At 39.6% G+C, this 24,263-nt stretch overlaps 5 protein-coding genes across 7 annotated transcripts; 3 read left to right on the top strand and 2 right to left on the bottom strand.

The window, feature by feature from the left end:
• The first annotated feature begins 230 nt into the window (after window positions 1–230).
• zp3f.2 (zona pellucida glycoprotein 3f, tandem duplicate 2) lies at window positions 231–2,235 on the top strand. The gene is made up of 10 exons (XM_044032966.1): window positions 231–314; window positions 413–597; window positions 676–779; window positions 856–947; window positions 1,036–1,216; window positions 1,304–1,409; window positions 1,485–1,573; window positions 1,668–1,759; window positions 1,846–1,937; window positions 2,038–2,235. The coding sequence occupies exons 1-10, from the start codon at window positions 248–250 to the stop codon at window positions 2,050–2,052; spliced, it is 1,023 nt and encodes a 340-aa protein (XP_043888901.1). The 5' UTR covers window positions 231–247; the 3' UTR covers window positions 2,053–2,235.
• A 1,039-nt stretch (window positions 2,236–3,274) lies between these two features.
• On the top strand, window positions 3,275–5,741 carry LOC122773967 (zona pellucida sperm-binding protein 3-like). Its single transcript, XM_044032990.1, has 9 exons — window positions 3,275–3,362; window positions 3,478–3,644; window positions 3,722–3,825; window positions 4,521–4,609; window positions 4,694–4,874; window positions 4,970–5,075; window positions 5,167–5,252; window positions 5,327–5,418; window positions 5,492–5,741. The coding sequence occupies exons 1-9, from the start codon at window positions 3,299–3,301 to the stop codon at window positions 5,548–5,550; spliced, it is 948 nt and encodes a 315-aa protein (XP_043888925.1). The 5' UTR covers window positions 3,275–3,298; the 3' UTR covers window positions 5,551–5,741.
• Window positions 5,742–6,099: 358 nt separating this feature from the next.
• Window positions 6,100–10,351, top strand: LOC122773993 (RING finger protein 212B-like). 2 transcript variants are annotated; one of them, XM_044033049.1, is made up of 13 exons: window positions 6,100–6,159; window positions 7,505–7,614; window positions 7,754–7,806; window positions 7,903–7,977; window positions 8,179–8,285; window positions 8,365–8,467; window positions 8,556–8,584; window positions 8,678–8,718; window positions 9,260–9,284; window positions 9,390–9,447; window positions 9,754–9,811; window positions 9,918–9,948; window positions 10,054–10,351. In XM_044033049.1, the coding sequence occupies exons 2-13, from the start codon at window positions 7,515–7,517 to the stop codon at window positions 10,124–10,126; spliced, it is 753 nt and encodes a 250-aa protein (XP_043888984.1). In that variant the 5' UTR covers window positions 6,100–6,159; window positions 7,505–7,514; the 3' UTR covers window positions 10,127–10,351. The 2 variants fall into 2 exon arrangements, with proteins under 2 accessions (XP_043888984.1, XP_043888977.1); XM_044033042.1 differs by lacking the exon at window positions 6,100–6,159 and adding an exon at window positions 6,275–6,404.
• A 173-nt stretch (window positions 10,352–10,524) lies between these two features.
• homeza (homeobox and leucine zipper encoding a) lies at window positions 10,525–16,241 on the bottom strand. 2 transcript variants are annotated; one of them, XM_044032878.1, is made up of 3 exons: window positions 15,787–16,241; window positions 15,048–15,138; window positions 10,525–14,648 (listed from the first exon to the last, which is right to left on the bottom strand). In XM_044032878.1, the coding sequence occupies exon 3, from the start codon at window positions 14,621–14,623 to the stop codon at window positions 12,623–12,625; it is 2,001 nt and encodes a 666-aa protein (XP_043888813.1). In that variant the 5' UTR covers window positions 14,624–14,648; window positions 15,048–15,138; window positions 15,787–16,241; the 3' UTR covers window positions 10,525–12,622. The 2 variants fall into 2 exon arrangements, with proteins under 2 accessions (XP_043888813.1, XP_043888821.1); XM_044032886.1 differs by lacking the exons at window positions 15,048–15,138; window positions 15,787–16,241 and adding an exon at window positions 14,955–15,041.
• Window positions 16,242–17,158: 917 nt separating this feature from the next.
• On the bottom strand, window positions 17,159–23,212 carry dhrs1 (dehydrogenase/reductase (SDR family) member 1). Its single transcript, XM_044033004.1, has 9 exons — window positions 23,038–23,212; window positions 22,165–22,313; window positions 21,555–21,698; window positions 21,384–21,463; window positions 20,127–20,259; window positions 19,854–19,994; window positions 19,700–19,769; window positions 19,342–19,422; window positions 17,159–19,249 (listed from the first exon to the last, which is right to left on the bottom strand). Exons 2-9 carry the CDS (start codon window positions 22,306–22,308, stop codon window positions 19,113–19,115), a joined length of 930 nt encoding a protein of 309 aa, XP_043888939.1. The 5' UTR covers window positions 22,309–22,313; window positions 23,038–23,212; the 3' UTR covers window positions 17,159–19,112.
• Window positions 23,213–24,263: the final 1,051 nt, after the last annotated feature.

The following is a 24,263-nucleotide window of genomic DNA, read 5'->3' on the forward strand; positions in this document are numbered from 1 at the left end:
ATAATCAACAGATTAATCGTTTGTTGCAGCTTTACTATCTACAAAGTTGTTAAGTATAAAGTGTAATTAAAATGCAGATACACCAAAGACTAATTTACTAAATAAGTGTCAGAAAGGTCATGTTGAATAACAAGAATGCAAAAAACAACAACATCCCAGCTTGTTTTACACGGATGTTGACTGTTACACTGATTAGGCAGGAAGTCTATATAGCACCCCACTTCCAGGTGGCCTTTGATTATTAATCATGGTGAGTCATCTGTACCTGGGTGTGGTAATCCTGGCTATTTTTGCATCAACTGTCACTTATGCAGGTATTCTTCAGACTTGTGTCTGTTTTTGTCAAACTCAGTGTTACACTCCTTCAACATTTATGCTGACAGAAAACATTAACGTGAGGATTCGTTTGCAGATATTGACGTGGTTTGTGAAAAAGACTCGGTGAAAATCAAATGGAAGATCAGTGCAGAGTTGGTGCCATTTGCAGCTCGTCTCTTCCTGGGCAGCTGCATGGTTTCTCACCTGAATGTTCTGCCCACCGGTGAGGGGGAAGCACAGTTTGACTACACGTTTGCGGAATGCAAGTTTAAAAAACTGGTAAATAAAGTTTTTTAAGATCTTATTTAAGATTTTGGCCACTGAAGTACTTTATTAACCCTCTTTTCTACTCTACAGATTAAAGGGAAACACATTAAATATCAAAATGAGCTGACTTACAGGCCACAAGCAAAGACAAAACCTGCATCATTTGTGTATCCCATTGAGTGTGTGCAAAAAAGGTAGGTTTTTCTGAGTAGGTTAAGTTAAATTTCAAAAGGACAATCTGTGATGAGGAACATTACTGTCATGTTTCAGACCTGAGACATGGATCCCTCCATTCCTGAACCCTGGGTCAGGTGTTTCTGCAGGCCGAGGTGGGCTGGTCATCCACATGTCCCTACTCAACGGTGAGTCCTCATTCTGCCAAATACAACACAGGCTATTTCAAAGATGTATTCTGAGCCCCTCTTTTCTTAAATGTATATCATCCTACAGAGCAATTGACCGGTGTGGCTGAGACCAACGTAATCCCCCTGGGTTCTTTCATGCCAATATGGGCGGCAGTGGAGCAGAAATCCCATCAACCTCTGCTCCTGCTCATGGAGCAATGTGTGGCAGCCTCTACACCAGAGCTGCAGCCTGGCAGCCAGGTTTACCCCATCATTAACAATAAGGGGTAGGTTTCAAATACAGGTTAGTAGTTGTGATTGTACTGAAAGAGAAGTTGTATTGCTAACCTGAGATTAAATCTTTTTTTTTTCAGATGCCTCTTAGAAAGCAAGAGGGGAAACTCCATGTTCCTTCCTCGCTACCACTCATCTGCCATCATCCTCTACCTGCAGTCCTTTAAGTTTAATCTTGGAGAGGAGGTGAGGGCGGGGTAAATGGGCAGATTGAATATTGTTGAAACAAAAGTAGATTGACCACTGTTATGTGCTCCTCAGGTGTACATTCACTGTAAGCTGGTTGTATGGGATCCTGAGGTTTTCAATGAGGGCAAGAAAGCCTGCCATTATGTAAAAGAAAGTGGGAGGTAATTCATGTTTGGTTTAACTTGGTAGTCTTTAAAACATTTCTGTTTTATGCAGAATATCTATGAAGTCCCCATATTATTTCTCTTTTCTCAGCTGGGAACTACTCGACGACCCGTTTCAGAGCTCCCTCTGTAGCTGTTGTGATTCAACCTGCAAGTCCCGTTCCAGAAGAGGACTTGAATGGGGTATCATTTAATGTCAACTTTGGATATTTATAGATGGAACTCTCTTTAAAGCTGCTCTCACTAATTACCTCTGTATTGTTTCCCAGAATCCCATGACCAGAGTCGCACACATTCTGTACTGGGACCTCTGATCATAGTGGAGCACAACAACAAACCAGTGGGGTCATCAGTCTCTCAGGTGTAATAATTAAACCACTCAGTTTTAATGTTTTTGTGTCCTGGATCTCCTGTTAACACTGAACACAAGAACTTGAGTTTAAAAGTCTTTTCTTCCACAGGATGTTCTCGTCTGAACAGATGGAGACACATTGATGATCCTGCACAACAGAAGGGCTGGTAGCAGATCACAGTTCTCCATCATGATCAAAATGTTTCAGCATGGTGTGATCTTATGTTTTCAGCTTTAATAGTTTGTATCCATTACCAAAAATGTAATGGTTTGTGTTCTGATGTGCAATAAAACTGGTTTAAGCTTCTGTTATGATCTGTAACTAAGTCCTCTTTTAAAAAATCAACTTTGTCCTCATTATGCTGCCATTAAACCAGGATACTGTTGCTTTGACTGCTGGAGCAGTTTAAGGTTGATCATGGACAAAACCCACAGAACTAAAATGCAGCTGCACTATAACTATATATATATATATATATATATATATATATATATATATATATATATATATATATATATATATATATATATATATATATATATATATATATATAGAGAGAGAGAGAGTTATCAGTTGTAAACATACCTTACTGGTATTCACACAGCTCAGACTAGGTGATGCATTTTTGAACATTTCCAACACCTTCTCAAACCCACATCTGAGGCTTGAAACTGTCGCAGATGTGGTCAGTCTTGTGAGTTTGACGCGTTCAGTTGGTTTGACAGATCATGTCTGTAGTGTATAAAAAATATTGTTAAATATGCTTAAAACCAATCAGTTAAACTTTTCAAAATCAGTAACAACTGACTTTGGTAGAAGTTGAAGTCACTTTTTATATGAAATACAAGTCTTTTACTGTACTTAAGTCTATCAAAAGTCATTTTTTGATAGTAAAAGTGAGGAGTTAGGTTGGGGCGAGTTGTCTTTCAACTGGAAGGCTGCGGGTTCATTTCCTGGCTCTGCACTTAACCCCGTGTTGAAGCATAGAGATGTGTGAATGAGTGAATGGCAAAACGGCAGTGTAAGGCAGTTCAAGACCAAAAAGGCTCGATATAAATACAGACCACTACTCATACTCTTCTTCGTTTGACTTTATTTGGTCGTAATGAGTAACAAAGACAGTTAGAGGAAATGTAGTGGAGTAAAAGTATAAGTTGCTAGAAATACAATTAACAAAGTAAAGTACAGATACGTGATTTTGGTAGTACATTGTTACACTGAGTGTGTCCCCAGCTTGTTGTAATTAGGCCAGTGGCCGCTGCACCTGAGCGCGTGATCACACACCAGGTGAAAGACGTTCAGCTTGATTAATGAGCCCCCAGTTAGAAGCAACAAAAGTGTCTGTGTTGTGTTGTTCGTGTGTTCAGTCATGATGGCTTCCTTTTGGCAAGGTGTGCTCCTCTTGAGTCTCATCACTATTTCAGTTTATGCAGGTAATGTTCCAACAAACCAGTCCAAGTTATATATATTTTTTTAATTATAAGCATGTTTTATTCTTTAAATGCATACTCTCTTCTTTTTTTTTCTCTCTCTCTCTCTCTCTGACAGACATGAAGCTGGACTGTAGGCCTGATTTTGTGACACTAGTGTGGACAGAGAGCGGAAGCCAGGTTGACTTGTCCCTCTTTCGTCTTGGTAGCTGTTTCCCCACCAGCATCACGGCCAGGGAGGTTGTTTTTAGCGTGGACTTCAGTGACTGTTATTTCAGCAGACTGGTGGGTACGATACTTGGAACTTGGCTTTGTAAGCAAACTATTCTTGAGCAGCTTAGTGACACTCGTCTCCCTTGTAGGTCACTGGGGATCATCTGATATACGCCAACAACCTGACCTACATTTCTACCGCCGAGTCTCGTATACACTCCTTCAGTCACCCGGTTGTTTGTACATATGATAGGTTTGTATTTATGCTAGGGGGAATTTCAAGCAGAATTATTTTGTTGTTTCATCTACAAGTTGTTAAAATACTAGTGTTTTGGCATTGGCTCTCTGTCCTGACCTCAGACTAGCGTTTCAGATGCTTGTTTCTTATGCAATAGATGACCTGGGGCATCTTTCCGTTTCTGATCCACTGATATTGTCACATTTTTAAGGGGTTTCTTATTCATCCTTTTAGGGCAACTTCCACACTACATTTGCTTAAAAATACATACATCTAATGTTCTACACATTACCCCTATTGTTTTAGAGCCCCCCAGAAGAGTTTGAAAACAACTACTGGCTCCGTTTCATTAGAACTCTGTGGCGATATTTAGCATGGACCTCTTATTTGCAGATGCAAGAAAGTAAACGTCTGCCATCTTTTTGGTCCCCTGTATAACAGAAATATTGATCGCTCTTTTCCTTGTTAAAACTAGGTGTAGTAAAACTGTCACCCTGGAATGATCTAATAAGTCAAATCCTCCCCTCATGTTACAGGTTTGAGGCTCTAAATGGCACATACAGGAGATGTAGTACTGTCACTCTTGCACTTAGTATCATGCTGAAGGGTTATTCATGGAAATGGTCAATTATGCCAAAATCTTGTCTACTGTACTGCAAATGCTCATGTTAAGTGTAGTAGTTGCTGTACTCGATCTGTCTTTTATACAGGCCTAAAGACTGGTACCCACTCATTTACCAACCCGTGTTTAACACACATGGTCAAGGAGATCTAATTTTCCATGCTGGACTTATGAACGGTAGTAGTCGGAACACAAAACACTATCTCTGGAAATGGTGGTGCCTGTAATTCTGACCTACATCGGTCTGTTTTCTCATACAAGATGACTTCTCAGGACCTGCTGTGTTGACAAGTTTCCCTCTGGGCTCCTTCATCCCAATCATGGCCAGTGTGGAGCAAGCCACCCATCAGCCCTTGCTGCTGCTTCTTGAGGAATGTGTTGCTGCTGCTACACCAAAGCTGCACCCTGAAAGCAACTTGTATACAATAATCACAAATAAGGGGTACCCTTTGTCATAAGGAAAATATGAACATTTGCTTACCAACTTCTTTAATATCTTTTGCTAAAAGCACTGCATGCATTCTCTCCAATGTGCAGATGTCTTGTGGACAGTAAGATCTCCCGCTCAAAATTTGAACCAAGGCAGAAATCATCCGAGATCAAATTATCCCTTCAAGCCTTCAGGTTTGGTCTTGGAGAACAGGTAAAATATCATCAAATAGATGGCTTAATTTGTAAAGACTGCAACATGACATGCTTTAATGCCCTGGAAACTTATTTTGACCCTCCAACAGGTGTATCTCCATTGCAAACTTGTGGCTTGGGATCCCATGGGTCTGGACAACACAAAGAAGGCCTGTCACTATGTCGGAGATCAGGGGTAAGATGCTTTGACTCATGGTGGTACAGGTTTGTACATGTTCTGTGCACAACTAATCACTTTTCTCCCATCAGCTGGGAGCTTCTGGATAACCCGGCATACAGTAATCTGTGTGATTGCTGTGACTCAAGCTGCGGGTCTAGGAAAATAAGGAGCACAGGGTTGGGTATGTACAGTTTCTGTGCAATATCTGGATTTAAAGTAGTTTTATTACTAGACTAAATGTGCTTGTTTTATAGGTAAACTTGGTATTGCACATGGAGCAGTCCTTGGGCCTTTCACCATCACAGAGTCCTGAAGCAACTAAGTGACACTGCTTGGTTTTTGACATTGCACAAGATTTATTTGTGCTTTGAACTTTATTTTCCCCTCTGCAGAACTGAATCTATTGTATTGCCAACCTGCTTCAGTCTGAGTTTTTAGTGTTAGGCTTCTAAAAGCTTAAATGTCTGCCTTTCAGATGTGTGGCAATTAAAAAATGTTTACAAACTTCATTGGTCATGTCTTCAATACACTTAAAACTGTCTTTACAATATTTGTAGATTAAGTTTATGAAGGGCAGTGCAAGTTTTTAATATAATCTGTTTCATGAAATGCAAGGCATATGTGAACTAATGAGTGCATACAACACAAATGTCAAATTTTCATATTTCACTATTCAAAACAATATTTATTCATTCTGTTGTAGTTCCAAACATGGTTTCAAAGGGTTTGAAATATTACAAAGGAAACAGAAGTAAAGTTTTATTTATGGTAGGTCAACGTTTTGTATTTCTAGTTGGCTAAAGTTTGACTGACATTCAACTTTTTTTTTTTGTAGGCTTTAGCTTTGCCTTATTAAAATATCTTCAGAAGTTAGACCTCACTGTTCCAGAGAACTAAGCTGCTTAACTTGAACAAGTCACGGGTAAGAAAACGGTTATATTATGAACTGTTTTTCCAGTTATATTATGATTTTCAGTACCACAACACTCTGACGCAGTTTAAGCTAGCGAGCTAGCAAACATGCAAGGACTATAAACTATAGCGTCGTGTGTGAACTCGTTTTTGTGGCTTCGTTGGTACATTTTCTGGTATAAACAGGACTATTTTTCTTATGGTAAAACCTGGTCCTAATGAGGCAGAGCCACTTTTCTGTGGAGCTAGTTTGAGGTAAGATGTGGGTTGTGTGGTTAACATTAGATATGAATTGGTGGTACACAAGTCAATGATTTCATCTGTTGAGCTTTTATTTATTTTACTTGAATGTGTCGTTCTCTGCTTGTTTGACTTTACATTTCCCCACTATTTGCACAGCACCTTGTACTGTAACTTCATTTAATATTCTGTGTAATCTTGAAACATTACACAGCCTTCTCATAATCCAAAATGTATGCATAGCATAATTTCAATTTAATTTTTTTCCAAATGTTCAGTATATTTTTTTACCACATACTATAGTGATAGGTCTAGGTTCTATTTTTTTTTCTTTTCGTTTTTTTAATGAGGTATTGTATGGCAAGTGGTTTTAACATTTAACTGGTAAACAGGAAATTCACTCCTGATATGTCACTTTTACCATTCATGTGTATGGGGTTTATAATGACAATCTGTACTACCTGTCACAGATACTGTCATGGTAATTCCAGACAGTCAAACTTGGCGATTAAATGTTAAAAAAGCCTACCATAGGTACTGACACATAGTCAGCACCTTGTGTGCTGTTGGTGCAAGGAACCACCCTTAGACAGGGGTGCTCACCCTCACTGAAGACATGCCAGCTGGGACTTAATAAAATAAAATTTACACCTGCTCACGTCTATGATTCCTTAAGTATATGTTGACTGCTTTAACTTGCTGGTTGACAAGCTTTTTCTGCTGGAAAGTGGACTCAGGAAACTTCTCACCCCTCCAAACCAAAGTCTATAGAGAAGATATGCGATTTAAGCTTGTTAGGACATGGGAGCTGTTTGCCTACAGCTGCCTCATTTGTAAGTAAGTTTGTGTCACTCAAGCAGTAAAGGATCAACCAGTCTTTGTGGATTTTGGCATTTGGTCAAACATCATGTTCTTAAGATATTGTAGATTTAAGCAGGTGAATATTTTATTAAGTAAGCCTTTTATTATGTGGCTGTGTGGCTGTCTCAGGCTGACTTCTAATACCTGTACTGTCTAGGTGTTCCACATGCAATCACACTCATAAAATCCAAAACTGTCTCTTTAAGATCCTATGGTTAAATAAATAAAATGTTCATGTTGTGAACTGAATACAGAGGGATCCATATGGACTGGTTCCACTGTAACAAGTGCTTCACCAGGAGAGGAGCGTCATTCGCTGTAACCAGCTGTGGCCACATCTGCTGTGAATCATGTATTACATCAAGTAAGACACTTGCATTCAATGTTCTCCGTGTGAGTTAATTGTCTTTTTCTTATATATTTTATAATTTTTTATAATTTTTCTGATAACACACGATTGTCTACTATCATTGCTCAGGCTTCTTTTGCCCCTCTCCCCTCAGAGCAGTGCAGTGTATGTGGCTCTGACTGCCGTTATCTGCCTATCACTGATAAGGTTAGTCAGTTTTGATATATTTACTTCATGTTATTGTCCAGTGCCTTGTATCATACAGTCAGCCCATAACTATATCTGCCTACATTTCTGTTTTAGATGAAGCCACAGGAAAAGGTGTTTTTCAAAGACCCAGTGAAACTGATGGAGTCACGCCTGGCGCACATATTACAGGTCTGTTCCACACTCCTTTGCTTCTTTCCCTTTTAATTGCTACTTTGAATGTCAGAGCCACCAGTCCGTTAAATACCCATTGAGTACGTAAACATGAGATTCAAAGATCAAAAGCTTTACTTTCACATGTAAGATCATCTGGGAATCTGTGAGCTTTGTGAATGTCCACTAGTAAGAATATTTTTACGTCCTCTCCCTTAGATTGCACTTTTCCAGCAGAAGCAGATGGAAAGAATCGCAATGCACTTAAAGCACAAGTCTGTGGAACTCGAAAGGCGTCTGAAGGAAGTCACTGAGCAGGGCGACAGGTGATATCAACATCCACTGTTATTCCTCCACGGCTGTATAAATAAAACCATGATTACAACTCTATATTGTAATCACAAGGCAACTGTCAGAGCTGGAAAGAGAGAATGGTGTCCTGAAAAAGCAGCTCTTAGAGCTGAAAAGAGAGAACGCCAAATTAAAAAAGCCACTTTCTCAGAGGAGGGTCAGTGCAATTCAGGCTTCTTACAATATAATGTCCTTGTGGTGTATTAGATTTATAACATTTCCTCTACAATGTGTGCTTGACACAGGTTTCTCCAGGACAACTTCAGACAGATGGGTAAAGGCCAATGTATCATTGAACATGTCTGTTTTCAAATGTGGTTGAAAGACCTAATATAATGTAATGTATCATTTATGTTTTTCTATACAGTGCTCAAAAGATGACATTCCCTGTGGCTGTCACCTCCCGAGGTAAACCCAAATTAAAGTTCACTCATTACATCTTTTTACCTCAGCCAATGAGGTTAGAATTCCTTCCGTGCTTGTTTATCCGTCTGTTCACTCATTCGTTGTCTACCGTTTTAATTTCCACATGAGGGTCGCAGGGTTACCAGTCCATTGCAGGGCTAACACACATATTCACTCTCACATTCAGCTAGGGTCAATTTAGAGTGTCCAATTAACCTCTGCATGCTTTTGGACTGTGGGAGGAAACTGGAGAACCCGGAGAAAACCCACCCACACACTGGGAGAACATGCAAACTCCATGCAGAAAACTGGGTTGCAAACCCAGGTCTTTTTGCTGCACGGCATCAGTGCCAGCCACTAATCCACTGTGTACCACAGTCTGTTTATGAGCATTATTTCATAGATGGATTTTGATAAGAGTTTTCCAGGAATGTATGTTGTGGCTGTAGTGGATCTGGATTCAGGATAAAAAAAATTTAATCTTGTGGGACAGGGGAGTGTATTGACATTGTAAGAAATCCCTCCATGTTTTTCCTTTTTGCAGTTACCCCTCGTTCAAGAACAGTGAGGTGTGCATTTCATGCTTTATTTGCTACACATCTTCATTTCAAAAAACAAAACAAAACCAACAGCCTTAAAGCTCAAACATGTTGTCTTGTCTTCACTCACTTTAGCTCAGCTGAGTCCCAGGGGTGGACCAGAGACAGAGGTCCCAGTCTCTCCTCTCGCAATGTAAGTCTCACACTCACATTGGCTTCATAGTTTCTGTCACTATACATGTTGGGATTAAAATAGTGGAATTAAAAGGAATATATTATGCAGACATTTTGTTTGTCAGAGAGATGGAGGGTACTCTATCTTTTTATGAAGCCAGTGAAATATAGATCACCTTCTCCAAGCTTAAGAATGTATTACACAATACAATAATTGCACTTTCATAGATGTTGTTACATGTTACGTTATTAAAATTTTAGAGCAGAACTGGAGGCCTTTAGTTTTACGAAAACATTTCTCTACCCTCTTTCTGTTGTTTGTCAGACTCCTGGATCAGTTACCTCGCTTTCCAGCAATGGCTCTCTTCTTGAACACGTGCACCGTAAGTGTGATCATACACCTTTATTTACAGTAGATCATTTTACATGGACTGTTATTTTCCTTATTCAAAGTGGAATCTAAACCATAATTTTTCCCATTTTAAAAAGGAACACCCACACCCTTCGGCACCTCTACAAGGTAAGAAATTATTTCCAAATAACTTAAGCCAAGTCATATTTCTTAACAGTCACGATGAGTAGCTTTTCCCGGGTAGTCGCTGAGTCACACTATTGTTACCCTCAGGACTCAGCATCAGACTCCTGCTTTCCAGTTCCAGTTCATGAATGGATTTTCAATACACTCTCCCAGATGTTAGTTAAATGTCACTGCTCCTTCTGTTCCAAGAAAACTGTTTTGGTCAGAGATACAATCTTTTTTGTAATTAAAAGCAGTTGGTGAGTGGTTAAATATCTTAAACATTGTTTATAGTTTATTTTTTTATAATAACTACTGTGCGTTTACATGGATGCGATAGTGATATCACAATTTGCATTGTTTGGCAATTAAACAACTACGTTCCTTTGGTCAGTAGTTGATTCATGCTCATCTTCTTTTTATTTATTTAATGAATAGTTTTAATAGTAGCTTTGTGCAGAATAATTTCCTCAACTTGGTTTATGCTCACACTACAAATGTGATACTCATTTGTTTGAGTTTCAATGACAGTCAGCTGGATTCACTACAGCACACACACAAAACATTGCTGGCACATGATTATAAATGCAAATCTTTTACTGGTTTCCAGTGACACAATTGTGCAAATGAGATTTTTTTTTTTCAATCAGTAAAAAATACATTGAAAACACATGTACAGGAAAATGTGGGTTAAGTGTTAAGGACATTTCCACACAGCAGAACACTTTTCTTAACCGGTACAGTGATTCACACTGCTTGGTCAACATTCTGGTCAGCTCACCCCTGTACAGACGTTTCCACGGTATTGAACCCGGGCTCTGTATAAAGCCAACTTCACCCTCTGCAAGTCGACTAAGAAGTATTTTGGGAACAGAGTTTATTTTTCTTTTCGCAAGACACAATAATGTAGGAATTACTAATAAATAAATGTACTAATAACCCAAATGCTTGTGCTATAATTCGTAATGTGACAGAATGGCAATTTACCTTTGGATTCAAACCCTTTTCAAATCTTAAACAGTACATGGACCCCATGAGTCATCTTATCTACTTTGTCTTTATTTCAAACGATGAAATCATGCTCTATAGACTAATTAAGACAAAAGAGATATAAAAATACTGACTAAATCTATGAGTGCACATTAAAATTGATATAGATAACTCTGACTCTCTGCATGTTGCTGCTTTCCTAGTACTGCTAACATTTACCATAAAGAAATGGTGCAGCTAAATGCAAATGACAAGCAAAGTATGGAAATTCTAACTCAAATATTACAATAACTAAAAAAAAAAAAAAGGAGGAATGTGTTTCAGAGATACAAATAGAATCTGATGAAACATTCTCAGTATTCTTAAGACATGATCCAAGGTATCAGTGTAATCGGACCAATAACACTGTCCATTTAGGAAATTTAAATTTTGTGAAATAATTGGGTTTAATAAACATAATGGCAGCAGGGCCTGAAACCAAAGTGCAAGATGTCAATTTAAAGTGTACATGTCCAGTGTGCTTTTCATGACAGGAAGATACTGGCTGTAAAGGAATGATGACACTTGATCAGTCAACAAATTCATGAGCACAGACGTTTTCTGGAGCAGTTACTCACTGCTATGGTCAGGTACCAAAAGTACAACCAGTTTAAATTATACCGCTACAACAGCATACTAACAAAAGAAAATCTGAAGTAGTGATCTCTAAATAAAAATAAGCTCAAAAATATCGCAAACCAGTGTACAATTTACTGTTCTATTTACAGCAACACAATCAAAGTTCAAGTCATAATACATTAGGATAAGCAGGAAATGCAGCAAATACTCAAAATACACACCCCATTCAGGGCATGTACTGAGAAGACTGGATGTAACAAACCTGGCCCTTTTAAAGCCACTTAAAGCTTTGTTGGTGGAAATGCTGTAAGGAGCACTCCACCTACTTTAATAAGTGTTATGAAGTAGGGCTGTGTGATATGATGAGCTATGTCATGTGGTGACAAAAAAAAATCCAATTTTACTGCACTGTTCAACTGTCAGTCACTCTCTAAGACAATTTACTGTATAATGCCATTTGGAGGATGCTTTACACTCTTCCAGGTGACACAGATGTGGGTAAGGCATTTGCCCGAAGGCAGCACAAACAAAAATGAACAAGAGTTAATCTGTAAAAGAAAACAGGAATTCACAACATGATAAGGACTCCAGCTAATCAAGATAAAACGGGAAGCTATACGAGAGGCTACATCTGTGGCATGAAAGTGGTGGGTCGGAAAAGTCTGACACAGACCAGATAAAAAGTACTTTGTGAATGGACGACAACACCGCACCACCGACACGCCAATCACACCCAACAGTACAGAAGGAATCTCCCATGTGCTGCAAGAGTTCTTACATCTTCTAACGGACCACGTGGCAACCAGTAACAAAGATGGAAGGAAGCAATGGCTGCCAAATTTAATTTACTCCTGCAATGACACGACCCCAATCAACATGGTTTAAGTAATAGGCTTTTTGTAATTTGGTAATAGCAATTGACCTCAGTTACGCAATGCCAAAATTTTACTTTTATTTATTGGTTAGATTTACATAAAAATGTGCTTTATTATTATGTTAATCTACATGAATATGAAATGAGAGTTTGGTCTTATCGCACAGCCCAATTCATAAGTCTGGTTCCAGTGTCTCAATCAGTAATACTGTCTTCTTGTTGGTCAGTCTCCCCAACATCCTGGGATGCAAACCAATCTCGCACTTGCTGGTAACTCATTCTCGATTTCTTGCATAGAGAGTCAAGGTCTTTCTCTTGTAGTGAGCCATTTGAAAGGTAATATGTGACCAATGGCTGTGTATCAGGAGTATCTGTACTTGTTCCATTTGCCTGAGATTTTCGTTTGCGGCTGCCACCAGCCCGATTAGATGTCCCAGAGCTGCTTTCCTTAGTTAAACCACTGCCACTCTGCTGGGTAGCAAGTTCTGCCAAGAACTGGTCACGGACCCCTTTCACCCAGCGCAGCTGGCCATTTTTGACAGCATAGCGTGTGTCACCAAACCACTGAATAACATCTGCACGGGGTAAACCTGTGAGCTTCACAAGTTCAGTGTAATCATCGCTCTTGGGCCACTGGCAGTTTAAGAAATGCTGTTTTAAAAGATCCAACTGCTCCTTGGTCTTTCTTGGTCGCCCACCAGGAGTGAGAGCAGGTGACGTGGATGTAGTTGAAGGAGCACCTGAGATGCGCAAGGCTGTTTGTGAAGGGCTGGCTTTGGCTGAATGGGATGACTTCTTTGAGTTGCTGCTGTTTGAAAGTTGTTTATTAGTCAGTGGTGGGCTGCCAGAGGGGGAGGAGTAAGGAGATGATTTTGAAACACTTGGTGGTTTGTGTGGACTGTGTGTTTCAATTTTGAACACCTTAGTCAGTTGTAATGGCTGTTCTTCATTTTGTATCTTGTCTTTAAAACTGTCCCTGTCACCAGAAAGCTCTTCCATAACATCACACTCTTCTGCCTCAAGAGCCCTTTCCTCGAATGCTTCAAGGCTATTTGACAAAAAGGTCTGAAAGAAATGTGAGTTTCCAGTTCCACTGCTACGGGTTCCCTCCTGGCCCTTGATGCTTTGAAGCTGACCAGTCTTTTCAGTAATAAGTGGAAGAGGTTGAGTTTGTTGATCATGTTTACCTCCCACAGCAGTGTGTTGAGAATAGCTCTGGGCTGCTGCCAGACTTCCTCGGCCAACCCTAAGCTGATAACGGCTGTCACTGAACCATTTACGAATGTCATTGCGGGTCAGCCCAGTTTCCTCCTGCAAACGTCTCAGCTCTGTCTCTGCAGGCCAGTTCTCCCTCAGGAAGCTTTTTCGAAGAGCAGCGAGCTGAGCTTTAGACTTTTTGTAGCGCCCATGGCGGTGCTGTTGTGAAGATGGCTCTGTAAGGTCAAGGGAAACATCAGTAGCTGTACTTGCTGGTGTGTCTGCTGGTGGGCGATAGTAGTATGAATCCTGAGGAGGTGGAAGGGTGGAACTGAAACATGGGACAGTGGGTTTGGCTGGTTTGTAGGAATCTGGTGACTCAGACTTTGGCGTTTTCTTTGGGGGGGTGAAGCTCGGTAGAACACCCCCGACTTCACCGTTGTCCTTATCCTCAATTACCAATTCCTCATGTATTATGCTGTTGCTCTTTATTTTGGCTTCTTCCTTTGCCTCAGTAGAGTCATCATAAAGCTCAGGTACTGCTAGCTTCCGTCGTGTCTCCTCTATCTCCTCTGAAGACCAGCTGATACCATATTTAATTCTCTGCACCATAAACCACACCTTAACTTTGTCTAGTGGCAAGGCACATACCCTGGCCAGGGTGTTAACCTCATGAGATGATGGGTATGGAAATAAGTTGAAGGCTTGCACAAGCTCTGAAACTGTGTCAAGTTCACGGGTCTGATCTGACTGTGTCCATACCAACTTCAGTCCCTCTGATACCAGAGGCAGGCACACAACTGAGTTGTGGTTGGTGGTAAAACTAGCCCCAGTGCTTGCATTGCTTTCAGCTGAGCTGGAAGACCGGCACAAATCCTTGGAGGGTCGTTTAGCATCAAGCTTTCCTTCACATTCTGTCTTTATTGTTTTTCCTTCAAAAGACTCCTTCATGGCCAAAAGTAGTCCATTTCTGCCATTAAGTTCACCGTAAGTTGCCATCTGGGTTATCAAAGTAAGCTCTCACCTGGGAATGGAAAAAAACATTCACAAATTTAGCTTTTGATGTGTGTTGCTGCTTGTTTGAACAACTGAACTGCTCTATCGCCATAGATAACTACAGGGAGAAAAGTAAATGTTGTGAAGAGCACAGCCAGGAGTAAAGATTATGATGTTTTAAGAACTTTGAGATCTAATTCATTCTCAAAGTCAATTATATGACAGCTGTTTCCCCTCCCCCCTCTTCTTCTTTGAATTCCTATTCTGAACTCCCAATGAAACTAGTCGTATAGTCCAGACTGGGCTCCCCTCCCCCCAAAGTGTGGTGACTGACTTTTGTTTTGTGGTAGTGGGGGATTGGTCACAAAGGGGTGGGAGCGTGTGGAATGGGTATCTACGCGAAATCCATCACAGACTATTTTCTCACCCCGTCCCACTCGGGCTTTGTTCCACTTCCAAGTACTCGGCCCGAAAGAAAAGTGTGGCCTCTTCGGAAAGGCAGATGCCACAACAGAAACCTGTGGACAGGGGAAATGATTCACATTAGTCATACTCAAACACTAGACACTACTGAACTGTAGACATACAAAATTAATATATGTGTATTGGTTTTTATTTTAAGCAACAGGTGTTAAGGCAGAACATGTGTTTATAGTTGGCTATAAAAGCTAAATACAGATAATTATGATTCAGTTTTACTTTACATCTTTCTCCACACTGCGGTTATTTGTGTTTTATAAATAACAACGTTCTGTGTATTTTTGAGTTTATTTGGTTTGGGGCAGTGGAGGAAATGTTGCGCATTTAGTCAGGAGTTTACGCCATAGCCGAGGTCGCATGAGCTACACATAAATGTTCAAGTGTACCAAAAACAGACAGTTATGAGATCATTGTGTTAGTCAACCGTGACACACTGAGCAGCACGGGGATGAGATCATGCGCTGGTTTTCCTCAGCTGGACGTTTTTACTTTATTAAGGTTTGGTGTGTTCACACATTAAATGCGCGTTTTCGAGTGACAAAGCTGTAAAAGTTGCTCGTTGAGCCACTGGCGACAGCAGACCAGTGTCTCCCCCCTCTTTATGGCGTACTAACTAAAACGCTTCGCACTGCACAGGCGCACTTCGCCCTCAGACACGCTTCAGTGAAACACAAAAATAAACTTACCGAAAATGACAAAACAGTCCTTTATCCACGAGGTCCGTTTGAACGAAAGGAAATCGGGGGATATCCAGAGTTTCTCTTCTACCACTGTGCTTTTTATGGCCGAAGTTTGAGAGAGGAAGCCCCGGGAAACAATACAGTCTGCCTGTTTGACCCTTGTCTTATTTATCAAGCACCTCGACGGATTACAAAGATGCGAGACGGCCAAGTTTGTCGCCCTGCTTGTGAGTTCAATCGTCGGCAGATTCTCGTCTCGGTGGGTGTGGATTTCTCAGTACGCTGAGGTCCAGTCGTCGTTACGTGGTCCTCCTCGGTCTGTCCGTTGTTGCTTTTGTTCTTTAACTGAGAAGTGTTTCCCCTGTCCGGTCACATCGAGGCGAGGCGGAGCTGAGGACCAGGAAGCCCACAAGGCCCAACTGACTCTCCCACAGTGACGGAGGAGAGGGTGGGTGTGCCAGTCTGGGAAGAGCAGCCCGTGGATTTGGAGGGAGGAGGCGCTTGAATAATAAGTGGGGCAAACATTTTTCACGCCAGCCATCCACCAGCAACAACCCCACAACCATTCTCCTCATGGCAGTCATTCATAGAGACTGGTACAGGACCCCCCGAGATGGCGCTACTAACATTATTTGTATGTTGCAACCTTCACCTTCATCTGAAAATGCGCTTAGTCTATCAGAACTAAATGAGGGAGCATTTTTGAGTATGTAGCAGCAGCACAGACAAACAGGCTCAGAAACATTGATGCTGTTTTTCAGCAGTAGAATACACTCATGAAACCTGTTTCAGTCTCTCTTGACATGAAATAAGTCACTTCCTGTGTGCAGTGCGGGGATGTTGTCGGGCAACAAGCTATCCAAACATTATGCTGACAAATATAGAGATTGCAACAAATGGAGGACTCCTCCACTCACCTCTCCCTTTCCCGAGTATGTCAGGGAACTACAGTGGCCTTCACATGCCAGAATGAATGTTAGCACTTTCACAACTCTGTCCAATCTCTGTGCCATTTCCTCATTCGTTGTTCATCAAAATTGTCCTTTTTTGTTTTTGTTGTAAGTCTCCTCTTCAAAACATGCAATGGACGCCATGGCTGGTTTGTCAAGTTGGAATTTTGCATAATAAAATGGGGGGGCTAAAGTACATCTCAGAGGCTTTTTGTAAGGCTACGCAACCAGGAAAATCTGTGATGATCAAAGACATCTATGTTGATATCAAACACTGCATTCTCCCAATTACAGTGAATAACCTGTCACCCGACACCAGGATGGTTTGACTGAAGGAGCTTTTAAAAACTGTGTTGGGGCAACTTAGTTCCTTAAATAGAGTTGATTAAACCATAAAATAGCTAAAGAAAGAATAATTTACATGCCACTTCTGTTATACTTTATTTAGGTTGATGAATATGCAAATAATTAAAAGATTAAAAGAAAATTGTGCTAACATGTTATTTTTCTGGATATTAGGCCGTATTTTAGTAATTTTTATAATTGTCAGTCAATATCATTATAATTCAACGTTGATGCTGAATGTATTGTTGATATAAATCATGTTACAGAGCATTCACTCTCTTTATTACAAGTTTTCACAAACAAATTTTCAGAAATTGTGGCTCAGGACCTCAAAAAGAAACAAAAAAAGATCACTATTTTGGCAACACCTCTTGCATAAAGAAAGATAGAGACTCAACATAGATATTACTCTGCAAATGATTACTGCGCCATGTTAGTTTTCCCCAGACATTTAGAAACAATCTGTTTTGTTAAAACTCAGCAAGTGTCTTGCAAAATGAAACAATTAAAACCATGTGTTCTCTCTCTCTCAAATAAAACAACATTCCATACACCATACACCAAAACACACAGGTAATATATGCTTATGCATCGAATGAAATCAGAACATGACCCTCAAAAGTGTTCATGTATGCTTTGGCTTCATGACATCAATATTACATTAATGAAACGCATACAAGTGTGGAGAGAAGTTTCCCTTTTTGTCGTTTGGGTGAAATGTTGCTTCCACTTAAAAATGAGCACAACGAGGCACTGCAAACAAAATTGAGTTTGTACAGGTGCTAGTTATTATTCAGGGTGGTGCATTTTGAAGGTCAGTGTTTCTAGGTGAAAAAAGTGAGCTAAATGCATATTGTGTTCATAGATTGGCAAAACTGATTTAGAGGAATATTTGAGTGACCGATAGAATTGTGCTCACAGTCTTTGTTGTTGACACATGATCTCCAGGCTTCAGAATTGTGTGTAAAGTGTATTTTAATACGAAACAGAGGTGATACTGTAGTGCATTAAATGGTAATAATTAAATAGTTATACAATAGGTGCAAAAATACATGTTTTATGTAAAATGTGTACATTTCACTTATACTACCATAAACATTACAGCCTTGGTACAGTAGGCGAGCTTGAAGTAATGTGTTACAGAAAGGCACTCAAGTGCCAACAGAGGAGATGCTCAAGGAAGAGATATGTCTTCAAAGAGTTTACTGGAGGTAGAAAGAGTGGACCCAACTCTGATAGCACTTGGCACATTGTTCAACTGTAAGGATTGGATTGAGACTGCTTTAGGGGTGGCAACACCAGACTACATTTGAAAGTCGTAAGTGCAGTGGATTACAAGGAGCATAAGTCCATGTGATTACGTTTAATGGACGATCAACTGCATGGGCAAGCAACTGTGACTTAAATTTGATAAGGCCATGCGTGGGTGGGCAAAGTTGAGGGGCAGTGCAGCAACTCTTTAGATGTTGTTCATTTTGTGTACTGCTTAAAAAAGAAAATGTTATGAATTCACACTTTACATTACGTGAGAAATGTAGTGTAAGAAGTCATAAAATTACCATGATTTGTTGTCAGAGATTAACATTTGAATTATTGGCTTTTCTGTTAACAATGGTGAAACCAGTATACTCAAAGTTTATATTTTTAACTTGCACCCAGTTCTGCAGCTCGTAGCAATTCGACAGCTGGAAGAGTCAAACAGAGCAAGCTGCACCTATGGGTTTGGAATACTGAAAATGTTACTGAACCTAAAAAGAATAGCTACACCTCCAGAAATATCTCTATTAGAGGAGAAACAAAACAAGGGTCTTCAATGGAGATGGTTATATTTGAAGGTAGATGTTTGCTACCTGTTTTGAATGCTAACTGTTGTAGTTTTAAATATTTTATGTATAGCTCTTACAGAGGCTTCACTCACAGCTGAAGGTAGTGTACACATAATAAAGAAAATATGCTCGTTAACATTGTCACTGTAGGAATGTAGGAATAGATGAGTATAGAGTTATACAGCCATTTCCATACTAATGAAGGAAATGCTTAGAACCGGTTAGTTGCCAGAGTGAGCACAAAGCGTGGCAGGCGTAGGAATGAGGGGACAACAGGGGAGAGCCAGGAGAGATAAGGGACCCTAGTCAGGAGGAATTTCAGGGAAGTGTAATCAGTTACACTTCGACCTGCCAACAAACAGAGGAAAAAAAGAGGAAAAACATCTTAGAAATGAGTGCTTCCACACAATAGTGTTTTCTAAAAGTAAATCTTGAATTACCATCAATATCTCGTAACCCATAGCGCCTTGCCAGGTCAGAAGTCATGAGAACTTTTCCAGTCAGCGACATCAGATTTTTATCTTTAAAACAGAGAAACCATAAAAGCATGGGTTAAAACACAAATGTCTCTCCAAAATAATCTGTTGCATTAATAACTGCCTTCAAAGCCATTATTAATCCTTTTTAGGCTGCATAGTAGCAGGTTAATGAGACAATGTCACAATGAATAGAATGTTAAGCAAAATGTGCACACTTATTTTGCTCCAATAAAGCCATTCTTGATGAAATACACCGCCATATCAGTCTCCACTGAATTGACAATTAAGTGAAGACCATCTCTTTCAGTGTAAAGCCCACCTTTTGCCAGGTTGACGACACACTTCCCACTCACTTCTGGGGTTTCTCCACTGGCAAATACGTCTTTTATCTGAGGAATAGACGATACACATATTCGTCAAAACTGTGGATACAAACATGAATAATACAACTTTGCAGTCGGAGAAAAGCCTACCTCAGAATTTATATTTTGTGGTGTATCCTCCAGTACGTACTGGGAAATTAGCTCGGTTTGTACTGCTCCTGGCCACAGGCTGACAGAAGCCACTCCTCTACTTTTCAGATCAACAGCCATGTCTGCTGCTAGCCTATCACACTGGCATAACACACACACCAGACACACAAAAAACAGTGACAAAGACATCTAATTGTACTGTACATGTAGTACGTAAATAGACGTTTTCTTTTCACAATAGTAACTGAAGGAAGTACTGAAAAGAGTTCTCACAGCAGCTTTACCAACACCGTATGGCACATTGAACAAATACCGCAGCCCTCCCATAGATGAAATGGTGACTATCAAACCTCGACCTTGAGCCACCATCAGTCGAGATGCATAGACTGAGAAGAAATAATGGCCCCTGTCAGATAAATCAAAAAAATGGAAATTAGTTCAATCATTTAGGACCAAGCTTGGTTAACACAATGTCAATGCAGTCAAAACTGTTGAGAGCATTTCAATTGTGTAACGGTGTGCAATTCTCAAGGTGAAAGGTCATTAAATATATGTTTTTAATTTTCAGTTTTGTAATTATGTTTTGAATTGCTGTAAAAAAAAATAATATATATATATATATATATATATATATATGTGATAGATTTGAAGACATACTTATATGGATTACAACAAAGCCATGGTGTTTTTGGCCCAGTGTAGCAAGTAATATATAGCAATATTGTCAACATTTCAAATATTCTATGCAGCCCAGCTATAATCCTTCCTCATGCAATATGATAATCGATGTGCCAGGGCAAATATTCATATTTTAATTAACCAAATAAGGTGCTCTAGAGTAAAAATTTCCTGCCAGTTTCACTAGCTGGGCATCACTACTTTTATGTCTCCTCACAGCAGCGCTGCTCAAATGAATGAGGGAAACTTGGGTGGAAGTTACCTGTCCGAAGAAGAGGGAGTTTGTTCTCGTTGTTGTGAATAAACAGAGAAATCCAGCACTTACTTTTCACTGACATTTTGTTTTCTTCAGTTAGACAGATATCGTGATGTATCGCTATGTGATTGTCTTGCAATATACTGATTATCACAGAATTGTTGTATCGTGACGTTATTAGTATTGAGGACCATGTATCGCGTATCGTATCCTGTCGTGAGGTCGCATGTGATTGTCACCCCAAGAATTATGGATCCTAGTCTCATGTGTTGATCAGCGTTGTGATTTAAGATTTAGGTGAGCCTCAGAGGATTTTCATATTCAAAGTGGGCCTTGGCACCCTCAAGTTTTGGAATGGCTGCAATAGTATATTACAATATAATTGCAACATAACAAATGATCAATATCTAGATATGATGTTTACATATTGTCTAGACACTTTGAAACTTAACACATATGCTTTGGATGCATTGCCGTGGATGTGTGCCGTCTTTTTCTATTATCAAATGTTTGTTGTTGTTGGGAGGGCGATGACTAAGCAGTGGCTGACAGTGACACAGTCAATTAATCAGACATGACTATGTATGGAAGCATACCTCAGGCCTGTGTTGTTGATGCAATCCCACATTGATGGATCACTTTCCCAGAACTTCTTTCCCATGCTCTCCATGATAATCTACAATAACACATTAAGAGTTAATTCATTAGGTCATTTTAATATTTCAAGAATACAATATACGAAGCAGTGTGTCACGTCAGTATCGAACCTGTACTCCAGCATAAGCATTGTTAACTAGGATATCCAGCCTGCCATTTTGGTCCTGTTGGATCCTTTTAAACAGTTCTTCAATGTCTTCAGGTTTGGTAGAATCACAGACAACTGGCACACAGTTCCCACCCCTCTCCTTCACCTTTGTGCAGAGTAAAAAGACATCATTACGACAACAAATAAGAACTAATAAAAAACTCTAAGGCTACATTCATACTTCTGTTTTCTTTTAGAGATGCATAAATTCTGCTCTAGAAATGCCTGCCATACACACTGTGGGGCGTTTTAAAACACCTAACATTTAGAAATTTAAAAACACTGTTGGCACTGTTTTAGTTTCAAAACTCTGGATCAGTGTTTGAGACTAAATTCAGATTACCAGCCACATGGTTTGAATCACATTCAAATCTGATTAATGACAATTTCACATAACTAAAAGTGTCTTCAATCTGAATGCACAAGCACAATTACCTGTGTCTTTAACAACAGAAAATTTCATATTTCTGAGATTATTTGGCACTGAAGCAGGAGATGTGTAAGATAGACAGGGTAAAACAGAAGCGTTTCATTTCTGCAAAGAGAATCCATGTTCAGCGTGTCACTGTCACCTGAGCAGCAGTTTGTTTCAGAGTCTTCTCCTGCCGTCCTGTGATGTAAACGGTGGCTCCTGCCTCCGACAGCTGGAGAGCTATTCCCTTGCCGATGCCTCTGGAGGCACCTGTGACCACACACACCCAGCCAGACAGCGACATATTCTCTGGAGGAGAAAACACCACAGCCAGGAGATGGTATGAGATCAAACTGCACAATCTTAAGACAAAAAACAAGTTTATCAGGCCAAACAAGATCAGAGGTAAGCATGGCCATTACGTAAAACTGATAAAAAATAAATGTTGTGACATGGTTACACCCTTTGTCCAAAGTTCAAGATATAGATGTAGTAATGCAGCTGACATTAAATGTGGACATTAAATAACATATTATAAAATCTATCATCTTTGCAATATCAACATTGACACTATACATATATATATATATAAAAATTTATAAATACAGATATATGTTTAAACTGTATTAAATGCAGATTTTTCCTCGTATTAATTTTAGAACTTGGTAGGGTAAGATAACTGTTTTATTTCATTCATTATATTTTATAATTGAATGCCAACATGGTAGCTTAAAACACTACTGAACCCCACCCTTCATATTACACCCTCATAGACTATATTAATACATTTAAATATCTTGGTTTCAGATATTCATTTGAACGAAAAAATTGACGTCTTTGTTTAGAATAGTAGAAATAAAGGATTTTTTTTTAATAAAACCATGTTGGAATGGTAACTGTAATACCTTATATTTTCTTATTACAACTCAATTATTTGCAGACTGTAATAACGGGCGACAAACTTCTCAAGGATTGTTTAACTACAGTTTGTTATACAACATATACGTCAACAGAAAAACAACAAAAACGCTACCTTAAATCACAGAAAACGCTGGACCTTATTGCGTCAAAGAAACCCACTCGTGGTAGTGTTACTGTCGCAGTGTCACGGCTGGTTGGAGATTGTCGGACTACGACACGACCTTCAGTCATGTAAAATGGAACAGTTATAAACTTGCTGGTTTATGAGCAGGCGGCTGTTCAAAGGCTCCGTTGCTACGGTAATATCGCGAGAAGACGCCTGGCGGTGAAACGCGGCGACGAGCTGCAGACCGATGACACAGGAACCAAAACAGTTCCACTTTGGAACCGTTCGTCCATTATTTCAATAGATTTATTGTTATTTTCAAAGGTTATAGATTCGGTAGCTTTATTTTAAACTAAACATTCTGTCTTCTCTCCCTGGCCCTTCAAATCTAAAGTGTTTCCACTCATAATAAAGAACCTTTTACTGAAAGATCATCCATTATGTCGTCAAAAAAAAAGAAAAAAAAAAAAGGACAATACAACACAAAATGAACAACAGTTCTCAGTTTCTCTAAGCTTACATCACACACACAGTGTGTGTTCCGCTGGGGTCACATTAAAGGCCCATACACCTTTGTCTTTTGTTCAAATTATATGTCACATAGTGGATAACTATTAGTCATGAGACAGTAAGGATCGTTTATACCATGTATCAACCTTGTATGACTGATTTTTCTTTATACACGACAAAAATGTTGCTCCTAAATATCAAGCAACCTTTTCTAAAATATATATATAAATAAATTATATGAATCCCCGTCCCATATCTCAACTCGTGTCATAAAACAATTACTTGAATGTCACGTAATGTACATGGTGTCAGAGGTGATATTAGATTGCACTTACAACAATGCACACATGAGGGCGCTCTTGTTCTGCCAATAAAATATCCACTTCACAGACCAAAAAAGTATATAAAAAAATGTATCTTCTCTCATCAGCTGCTGATAACCAGTAGGTTTAGTAGAGGAATATTTGCCATTGTTAAATGATTTCTTGTGTTCTTTACATAGTTGTGGGTGAAGGTTCTCAGTCATCCAGGTCATAGACATTTCCAGTAGTTAGTTTGTTTTCTTACCACAAACGACTGAAAATATCACTGGAGTATAAATGGTCACTATTGCCCTATTTGCCTCTGGTCAATTTCCAAGACTTCTGGTAAATGGAGGGTAAATGACCCTGACATGTAGCCAAATCAACATCAGTTGACCTTTACTGCAAATATTTGCACTG

Source organism: Solea senegalensis, linkage group LG1 (genome assembly GCF_019176455.1).
Source record: "Solea senegalensis isolate Sse05_10M linkage group LG1, IFAPA_SoseM_1, whole genome shotgun sequence".
NCBI classification, from domain to species: domain Eukaryota; kingdom Metazoa; phylum Chordata; class Actinopteri; order Pleuronectiformes; family Soleidae; genus Solea; species Solea senegalensis.